This window comes from Pygoscelis adeliae, unplaced genomic scaffold (genome assembly GCF_000699105.1).
Source record: "Pygoscelis adeliae isolate BGI_AS28 unplaced genomic scaffold, ASM69910v1 Scaffold124, whole genome shotgun sequence".
Classification (NCBI taxonomy): Eukaryota; Metazoa; Chordata; class Aves; order Sphenisciformes; family Spheniscidae; genus Pygoscelis; species Pygoscelis adeliae.
This window is the reverse complement of record NW_008824791.1, coordinates 4,752,589-4,762,677: the sequence shown is the minus strand read 5'-3', so window position 1 is coordinate 4,762,677 and position 10,089 is coordinate 4,752,589. Positions and strand designations below refer to the sequence as shown.

At 47.8% G+C, this 10,089-nt stretch overlaps 1 protein-coding gene across 1 annotated transcript; it reads left to right on the top strand.

The window, feature by feature from the left end:
• The first annotated feature begins 3,386 nt into the window (after window positions 1–3,386).
• LOC103916884 (zinc finger protein 70-like) lies at window positions 3,387–4,895 on the top strand. Its single transcript, XM_009323949.1, has 2 exons — window positions 3,387–3,438; window positions 3,894–4,895. The coding sequence occupies exons 1-2, from the start codon at window positions 3,387–3,389 to the stop codon at window positions 4,811–4,813; spliced, it is 972 nt and encodes a 323-aa protein (XP_009322224.1). The 3' UTR covers window positions 4,814–4,895.
• The last annotated feature ends 5,194 nt before the right edge of the window (window positions 4,896–10,089 follow it).

The window sequence follows — 10,089 nt, the reverse complement described above, 5'->3', positions numbered from 1 at the left end:
ACAGGGCGGCAGTGAGGGGCAGGGCCGGGGGTGCCCACGCAGATCCGTGCCGGCTTTCGGGGGAGGCCAACAGCACTGAGAGCCGGGCTTTAAACCCGTGTCTGAGCCTTTGTCTGCCGGCACTGTGGAGGAAGGAGCTACCCGGAGGAGAAGAAAAAATGCAGCTCGGAGAAGGGGAGGGCCGACTTGCCCCTTTTATAGACCCCACTCTGCTGTAGTTGCCATCCTTGTCTGCTTGCATCCCATACCTGTAATGCAGTTTCCCCCCCGTTCCATCCCTTTTCACCTGCCGCAGAGCAAATGCCTGTCTTTCCCCAGTTCCCACCCAGTGCCTCCGGTTGCTGTTGCAGACAGGCAGCTTTGCACCCCTGCTCCCGCTCTGTGGAAAATCCTTGTTCCCAAAAGCCACACAGTACTTGCTCACCCTGCACACCTCCTTGCCTTCGGGTGCTCTGGCAGTGCACTCCGCAGTGGCCTTCCCATCCCGCCTCCTGTGTCTGTCTCCCAGTGCCCCCCCAGCATCCCTAGCTGGGCACAGAGCTGGGCAGGAAGGCAGTGGCTGACAAGCGCTGTAGTTTATGTAGTATCTGATGGTACAGGGAAGGGGGTTCTCATCACACCCAAGACAAGACCGATATGTGCTGGGCAAATTCGTGCAGCCGCATAATTAACTCGTTTTTGTGATAAAAATGTCTTCACCTTTTGACTTTACTGCAAGCATTATCTATCCCAGATAATAACTGGGGAGAGGAAGATTTGAATGCCTTCTTCTGAATTGCAGGTTTGTGCTGTCATGCCTGGCATGACCGTGCGGAGAGCGCTTAGCCACTGACGGCACTTCAGGACCAGTCTGCAAGATCCCAAGGAGCACGAGAAACTGAAAGTATGGCGCTCTGCACTAGGATGAGTCCCATAACCTCCACAGCTTGGTACAACCACAGGAGGAATACAGAGCTGAGTGGTCGGAAGAGAAAATAAGTAGCAGTTTGCAAATAACTAAGGTAAAGAACATAAACTGTAGGACCCAGCTACAAAATCTATATATGCTATCACAATACTAAAGCCAAGGCCCCAGGAACAGTATGGTGTGTTTGCAAAGCCCCTGCTGGAGGTCCAAATCGGATACCTTTCATATCTTGCTTTAGTAAAGCTGTGGATGTTGCCTACAGTAACTCCACAGACCCACAGACACAGATGTTCTTTCTGTTTCGGTTTCCACATTCAAGCAATAACCCAAGACGCCCAAGGATATGCTGCTCCCAGTCACAGATGAAATCCCTGAAGGAATGTCCGCTCTGTTGATGAGGTTTGTCCTCTCCTTTCACAGAGACGTGACTGTGATTGTGAGAAAGGAAGAAATTCTTTCCTTACTCCAGACTAGCCTGTTGATTGTATCAAGGCTATCTGCTTTCTGCTGAGCTGCCGTAGCAAATCTGAGCATAGCAGCAGTGTGTCAATGGCAGCCCAAGCTAGGAAATTTTTGCAGGGTTGGAAGGAAACTCTTCCTTCTACCCTGTCTGCTTGCTTAGATGTTTCCCTGGGTGGTTGTTATTGGACATTTGTCAGAGGCTGGTACCACCTCTGAAATGCTGAGGGATTTGCTCCTCCAAAGTTCCTGTTTGTTGACAGCTTTCAGAGAGAAACCCTGCTGTTTGTGGTTAGCTGCCTGGGGGGAAGGTTTATGTGTGGACAGAGTTTTGACTCCTCCTGCTCTAGAGTGGGGGTGGGCCATCTGGAACATATTGCAGCATGTAAACAGCTTGGTCAGCTTGGACCGCCAAAATTGCAGCAGAAATTCTCGGTAGCGGCAAAGTCCTGAGAGCTGTAGGGCTGCAGAAAGCAACCTCCCTTTGTGTATCGGCTTGGAACTGCCGGAAATGATCCATCTGCAGGGGTGGTCCACTTTAGCATTCAGCAAATATTTAAAGTAGGGACTCAGGTTATTAACTTTTAAGGCTGCTTTTTTTTTTTTTGCTAAGGCTTCTTTTTTGCTTATCTGATTATCTTTTTCTTCATGGTTCTGCAGTTCAAGATTGCAGGCTTTCTCTTTTGCTTACTCCCTTTCTTTCTGTGCAGCTTTGCCACCTAGGATCAAAGACTTCAAGCCTGGTGGTTTTATAATCACTGGAAACCGAGGTCCAAAACTGTTCCCTTCATCCGAGTTGTCGCCTTGATTCTGACACTATCTAATCCCTTATTTCCCATTACCTGCCGTTAAATAGCTGTTGGTGATGGATGAAGTGGTGCGGGACCAGGCACCCATCGGTTTACAGTGTTTGTTTGCACCACAGCCCATCTGTCCAGTTAGTTAATTCCATCTGGAGCTTGAGTAGTTGTCCAGCAGTATTGGTTGTCCAGAGAGATTGGTAGCTTGAAGCAGAGTTCAGGGAGTATATTTTTGAAGTGATGCAAACTAGTATTAAGTAACTATAAAGATTAAAAGGGGGGAAAAAAGTAACGTCTTAAATGCTTTAAAAATATTAGCTGTGATGCACGTCACTCTCCGGTCCTAGATTCGTCCACGAGGCATCCTTTCCCTGCCATCTTTGATTCTTACCTTTTAAAATAAAGTGGGATTTTCCTTACCATTGTATTTTCTCTGTTCTTCTGCATTTTTTCTGCAGCAACTGCTAATGCCTGCCCTCTTGATGCTAACTGCTGTTGCTTACTGTTTGGCTGGTTTTGGCCTTAAAATAGTAAATACTGAAGGAAAAATTCTTGTCTTTGGTGCTGATGGCGTTTGTAAGAGCACCCTGCCCAACAGCCGCGTTCATGGCGGTTGTTGGAGCTCAGTAGGGATGCCAGGCAGGGAACTAACAGAATCCAGCTGGAGTAGACAAGACATTAAATTGCCTGTTTTGTTGGTTTTTGCTGCCTCAGTCTGAGAGTCTTGGAGGAGAAAAGAGATGAGGTAGCAAGTAAGAAAATCAGGTTCTGGTGACCAAAAGAGTCATTTTCCATTTAAAATAATCTTAGGAGAGTAATTAGTCTTGTGGCTGTCATTATTAAGAAATGTAAATATGGCTGGGTTTTGTTGTTTGCTTACACCTGTATCTACAACTGCTGTCAACCAATTCTGAGTCCAGCACGTCTGGTGTATGTCCTAATGTCTATTGCTTATCAGAAGAGGGGCAACCTTGAATCTCCTTTAAGGAAAGAGAAAGTATCCGACACCAGATACCTCAGCAGTGCTCAGGATGGCCATAAATGTTTGCTCAGTTGATTCCATTCTTTTATGCAACCACTCTGCTTGTTCCCCGTATTCAGCGCAGGGACAGTAGATTTTAAGACATATGACAAGCTTTTGCTGAATATGCAACTAAGATTACTTCTGTTTGCTTTTGTAAGAAGGATTCCTGATCGCTGAACCTGACGTAACTTCCCAGATGGACCAAGGAGAAGTACAAGATCATGAGGCCTTGGAGGAGACGCACGTGGGTGAGGAATAAGTTAGATAAGTTTATAAATACAGAGCAAACAAAATGCTCTTTGAGCTGCCTCAGTGTTATTTAAGCCACTTTATTCCACGCAGCTCATATTGAGACCTGCTCTTTCCCCCTCAGGGCAGGCAGACAGCCTGCCTTTGTCAGCCTGCTGTTAAGAGCATGTATAAGAAGACAGAATATTAAGAAGACAAAATGTGAAGATTTCTTGGGGGCAAGGAGACACCTGTAGCATTGCCCTTGGCTCTGCTGTTCGTGGCACGTCTGCTCTGGGTCGCATGATGACACTATACAGCCTCTCCTGCAGCTAGGTTTACATTTGCTCCCAGTCTTCCCTTTACTGCTTCTCCTACATGGTGCAGACCAGGCTCCCTAGCAGAACAGCTTGCCCGTTCTCTGCTCTGCCACTTCCCAGCGAGAATCACAGTTAGAGTCGTACTTTTTTTCCAGGTGGTGAGGTAGGTCCCCTTCTAGATCACCTTGCAAGCACAGATCAGCAGGACGTGTTGGCAGCAGGGTCCGGAGGAGGAGAGGAACAGTTGGGGGACAGCCATGGAAGTCAGCGCAGTTCCCCAGAGGCGCAGCAAGGTGACTGTGAGGAGGAAGAGGAGGCTAAACTGCCTTGCTCTGATATCAGTCTGGTGAAAAGACAGGAGAGAAGGGTGGCAGCAGCCTCACGGCGAGCCCCTCGTGCAGAGCGGCCCACCATCTGCTCTGAGTGTGGCAAGGGCTTCAGTCGGAGCATCCACCTCATCCAGCACCAGCGAATGCACACTGGGGAGCGACCGTTCCTGTGCGGGGAGTGTGGCAAGGGCTTCAGCCAGAGCTCCCATCTCATCCAGCACCAGCGGGTCCACACGGGCCAGAAACCCTACACCTGTGCCGAGTGTGGGAAGAGCTTCAGCCAGAGCTCCAACCTCCTTAAGCACCAGCGCATCCACACTGGGCTCAAACCCTACGTGTGCAGCGAGTGCGGGAAGATCTTCAGCGACAGCTCCACCTGCATCAAACACCAGCGTATGCACACAGGCGAGCGGCCCTACAAGTGCCCAGCTTGCGGGAAAAGCTTCAGCCAACACTCCCACCTCCTTCAGCACCAGCGAGCCCACGACGGCGTCCGGCCTTATGCCTGTGGGCAGTGTGGCAAACGTTTTGGGCAGAGCTCTGACCTCATTAACCATGCTCGTACCCATACTGGCGAGAAGCCTTACAAATGCAGCCAGTGCGGCCGGGGCTTCAGTGGCAACTCCAACCTGATCAAGCATACCCGCATCCACACTGGGGAGCAGCCGTACCGCTGCACCCAGTGTGGGGAAAGCTTTCGGTTCCAGCCCCAGCTGGTGCGCCATCAGAAGCACCATACAGAGTAGTCGTCGGAGAGGAGAAGGCCGTGTGGACCATAGGCAGCTACCTGGTGTTGGGAAGACACACAGCTGCTCCCTGGACACCTCATACGGGGCGCGAATTTGGGGGGAGGGAGCCCTCGGAGCCTGTCCCCTTTCCTTCCGGGTAAATCTGTTTGTGAGCACTGCCCAGACACTCGAGCAAAGAGGGAGGCCGCTGCCGAACAAACTAGTGCGTGTTCACTGCGGTGCGGTGGTTCTGAGCCCCTCTTTTGGGGATGGGGAAAAGAAAGGTGCTTACAGTACGGTACGTTCAAGGCCAGAGAGGAGAACATAGAGATGTTCCAAGGATCAGTGCCTTTTTCTGTTGTTTGTAGCGGGGAGTGATTTTTACCCCGGTAAAAACCAGCTAAAATCTGTACCTGTTTTCTGTACAAGCTGCCTGGGTTTCGCCCTCGCGGTAAGACCACAGCCTGGGATGATCGCTCCCCTTAGAATCCACATCTCCCATTGCCGGTATTCTTGGGTTTAGGTGGTGTTAGCATCTATTTATTTTAAAAGCCCACAACACTGTGCTGGGTGCCTCTGCGTACCTGTGGGCCCAGCTGATGCTCTGAGGTTGGGGCCACGTCTATGGAACGGTGTTTTAGCTGGGTTGTATGGTTGTAAACTCGGCAGTTCCACAAATTGCGCTGCTGTCTGACAGCTTAGTCCTCAGCAGCAATTAAGCAAATTAACATCCTGTTAGGTATTTCTCTCAGATTCTTGTTTAGGTGCTTTTGTGGGTGGCACTTTATGAATGTTTTTATAAGGCTTTTAAAAGTATTTAGGATTACTTTTTTAATTGTGATCTTCTAATTGTCAGTTGATGAACAGGAAAAGGATGACGTTTGAAAAACAAGCTATGTCAAACTTTGATTTTATATTAAATGTTAAACATTTTTTCTTGCATAAAACTTTTTAGCTCAATATGGTTTTGAGTTGTTAATGATTACGAAGAGGTAATTATGACACTGATTTCTAGAATTTCTGTGATATTTTTGTGAGTGATTTTGACATCTTTAATAATGACTTTCTAAGGAATACGGGGGAGGCAGGATTCTGAGAAAGCAGAAGGAACTGACCTCTGAAGAGCTCTTCTTCACTTTGAGGAGGAGAATACTACTACTGGGAGTCTGTCCTTAAAAGGAATTCTTGCTCAGGCGACCACTTGGTACGGGGGAGGAGAGAACTGGCAGTAATAACAAAGATGTTAATATCTCTCGCGCGGAAGAACTCCCTGTAATGAACGTGGCAGTGTATACTGAAATGCCTGTTCCACCCACGGAGCCAAAGAGGGGAAGAAATCACAGTGTGCTTTAGGCAAGAAAATGAAGTGATCGCATCTGTTGTGGTGTAGATTTTTTATTTTCAGCACCGCATATAGGCCTAATGCTAACAATGAGCTTTCGCACCGAGGTGAGCTCCCAAATGGGGGATATCGCTAAGGGCAAAGAGAACGCCCAGCTTGAAGAGCACAGGATCCCGAGGAAACAAGCAGGCTGTGAACAGTAGCAATGTGACTGGAATTACTGGCTGAGTAATGCGGATACATCCCTACCTCCCTTAGCCACCAGCTGCTATCACAGAGGGCACAGCTTCATGCTCCATTGGCAGTAGATCTGGTTTAAGTCATTTGGTCTCACTCTACTCCTACCTTCCCCCCTAGAGCCTGAATTAATACAGCTGTGCTGATTAACTGTTCACATGGCTGTGCCCTAAGTCACATCCATAAGATGATCCACGTTTTTTAAATGACAGACTTTGGAGAGTTCATTTTAAACTGCCTTAGTCCGGTCCAGACCACAGCCTCACAAGCGGTAGGGTACATATGACTGAGAGCCTTGGTGTCAGAGGATAGCAGACAGGCCAAAAAGGAAATAAATAACATGGCCAGTATTGCTGTTAGTCCCCAAGAAACACATCATTTAAGATGTTTGTTACTTTTCTTCTTTTTTTTTTTTTTTTAATGTTTCTAGGGAGGACTAGACCTGGAAAAGCCTGACACGTTGCCTTTATTGTTTCTGCATTCCCCCAGCCCCATCAGGAAGACACACCGCCCCATTGCCACAGTACGATGGAAACTACAATTAATTTCTGTGGTGCCCTTGCCACACATACTGTTACCAAAATATGTATTTATTCTGAATGGTAGTTCTCCCCCATAAACTGACTGAAAACACGTCTCTTGCCTCGGAGTTGGAATATCAGCCTATCGTGTTCGTTTGTGGAAGGAGCAAAGCAACGCAATGAACAGAACGGTTACGTCTGCACAGTAAAAGGTGCCAGGGGCACAGAAGCCAAGTGGTATTAGCCCAGGTGAACTCCTTCCAAACATGCCAGGTTGCCGTCTAGCTAGGCATGGCCCAGACCACGTGTTGGTTTTGGTGGGCCTGTGCCCTACTCTCCTAGGCATGTAGCTCCTGCAGGGTACCCTAGCAGACAGCCTTGTTCACCTGGTGGTCCTTCAGGAGCAATTAGTTACCGAATGTGGACTACTGCAAAGAACCTTACTCCAGAATATAGTACAGAATATAGCACACTAATATGTTATGTAGAGCAGATGATCAGAGACTGGGCACCCGGGTTCACTCCCCAGGGCTATATTACACACTGGTACAGACATAACCTAAGGGTACTAATCAGCTGAGTGACATGGTCAATATTCATGCAGCATTTTTGTGTTGCCACTTGATGTGTTGAAGCACATCAGCATGTTCCTCTTCATCTTGCTCCTGTGCTTGCATTTGGTGCTTGTCTGGAGGCAGCTGTTTTCCTTCTCTCCTCCAGGCTCTCACTACCAGCTGCTTCACAAACACCAGCATCCTCCCTCATTAGCTTAAACAGTTTGTCCAATATTTTGACCACGGATTCTTTCTGTTTTTCCCATTCATCAGAACAAGTTTAATCATGAAATCAGTGTAATTGAGGTGCTCAAACAGGAACTCAGTTAAGCTTAGTTGCAAGAGCTGCTTCTTAATTGATTTGCCTGCAAGTTGAGATTTTCACAGAAATGCGCGGATCTCAGGTCTCCCCGGCAATACTTGGGATGCTACCTGCACTCTTCCTTTCAAAGGTCTTTGCAGTAGTACAAAACTGTGTTAATGCTCTTCAAACACGTTTTGAAGTGAGTTCTCTGCACGCTGCACATGCTCAAGCGTTGAACTTTTAGACTTATAATTTGTTTGAAATTCTCTAAACCCCCTTGTTGTTGGGAGCTCTAACTCCAGACTCATTGATATGATGAGGGAAGTTGGGACACTAGGGAATTTTTGCAGCTACAATGCAGCATCTTTGCTTAATTAAGAAGTGTCTCTCATCAGGATGACAAGGCTGTCCATGGAGACCTCTTGATTACAGAGCTCTGCTGCAGTAACTTTCCTTTTACAGCTATTTACAAGAACCAGCCTAAGTTGCATCTTACTGAAACTGGGGAGTAAAATTTTCCACTCAGGCACCATACTGGCCTGAACAGAAGGCAGCCTCAGATCTCTCTTCTCAGAAGTGAAAACAAAAATTACTATATATAAAAATATATTTCTGTTTAAAAAAAAAAACAACAAACAAACCACATTTCACTCCCCCAGTGCTACTTAAAGCATACCTTAGGCTCCGAGTCTGCTACCCACACGTGTTCTGTCACTGCCGTCGTTAGGTGAAGGCCCATTTGTGCATGGGACCAAGTGCTCTCCTCTTGGTCTTGGCAGCTCAGTTCAGCAAAGGTGCAGGTTCTGAGCTGCATCCGTCGGTTCTGGCTGCCGGGGGTGCGCAGTGCAGTCTCTGTAAACTGGCTGCTCTGGGGTGCTTGCGGACTGTGTTTTTGCTAATTTGAGTAGTTTGACTTTCTCAGAAATCCCAAGCACTTGACTGTGCTGATGGTTTCAGCTTAAACTGCAGGGGCTCTGAGTTCCAAAGAAAAACGTTCCAGGTACCAGGCCCACACATCCTTTCTGCACACAGTTAGTAACAGTAGCCAAGTCCACGCATAAAGATTTGTAGGATCTGCATTTTAGGCAGGTATTCCTCACACTTTGACTGTGCAGGCCTACCCTTCTAAGATTGCCAAAAACTTGAAAGAGAAATCCAGGAAGAGCTTATATAGCTAAGGTAATCTTCATTTTAGTAACCTCACCCTTCTTGCAGAATTTTACTGCTCTGAAGACGAGAGAGGGGTTCCAGTTCCCCTTGTTGGGGGTGCTGACAGGGACTGCTGTCAGCAGCAGGGCTGCTCCCTAAGGGGAGCCTACGGCCAGCAGCAGCAAGCTGTCCTGGGCTATGCCCTCCTCAACGGGGCACAGTCCCACAGCGCCAGAGGCCTCTGGGCGGTTCTCTTTTGGCTGACTTGCTTTAACCATACTTACCTCCACATCCTCCAGTCGGGGAGGGATGCCACTTACATGGACCACAAGTGTCTTTTCCGTGACTGTACATGGATTTAGTGATGACAAATAGATGCAGCAGCCCTTAGGTAGGACACAGCAGTGTATCTGTAAGAGGTAAAGCCTTTAGCTTTTTATGATAAAGCTTTACCTGACCTCTACTTCACCGGAGGTTAAAGTCCTTGCCAAAACTGGTAGTTCCAAGGTGAGCAGGACTGAGGCCTGTAGAAACACACATTCTAGCTTTGCCAGGAAGCAGGGAACTTTAAGAGACTAAATAAATTAATCATTTAGCAGGCTCTTGAGTGTAAAATGCATCCAGTTGGAGCTCAAACTCTCACTACCCTGGAGTACCTATTCAGAGACGAGTGTGCTGACCAATCTGTTGCTCAAAGAGAAGATGTGATAACTGGGACATGAAAACCACCAACACCTGCTCTAGAGGGGCTGATGGAAACAAACTTGAAATATAACCAGAAAGGATTTCTACCCCACAGAGAGGACTAACTGAAAGCACTACATCTCCTGGAATAAGTGGTCCTGTGCCACTTCAGGCAATTTTTTTCAGGCTCATTTCTCCAATTCAGAAATGGCCCTGAATCGCAAACCTGTGTCTACAGCTAAGAGCTCTGGACCAACTGGGTCTGGACACAGAAGAGCCTTACCTGTATGAGGGGTAACCAGAAGTTACTGTGGGAGCTGTAGGGGTGCCTCTGGCTTTTACCTTGCTAGCATAAACATTTCCCCAGCCAGAAGCGACTTCCCACGGAGCTGGGTGACTGCTCAGTATTCCTGTTGTCACGTCTTCTGCACCCCTGTTTGTCTTCAAGGTATGGGCACCTTTCCTTCTTCTTGTAGGTTTGGAGATTTTCCCAGGGGGGGTGG

What these genes read in the sequence shown, in the direction of transcription:
- LOC103916884 (XM_009323949.1), top strand. Translation starts at nt 3,387, where the DNA reads ATGGACCAAGGAGAAGTACAAGATCATGAGGCCTTGGAGGAGACGCAC. An exon ending in CTTGGAGGAGACGCACGTGG is followed by an intron (nt 3,439 to 3,893) that starts GTGAGGAATAAG and finishes CTTTTTTTCCAG; the next exon opens with GTGGTGAGGTAGGTCCCCTT.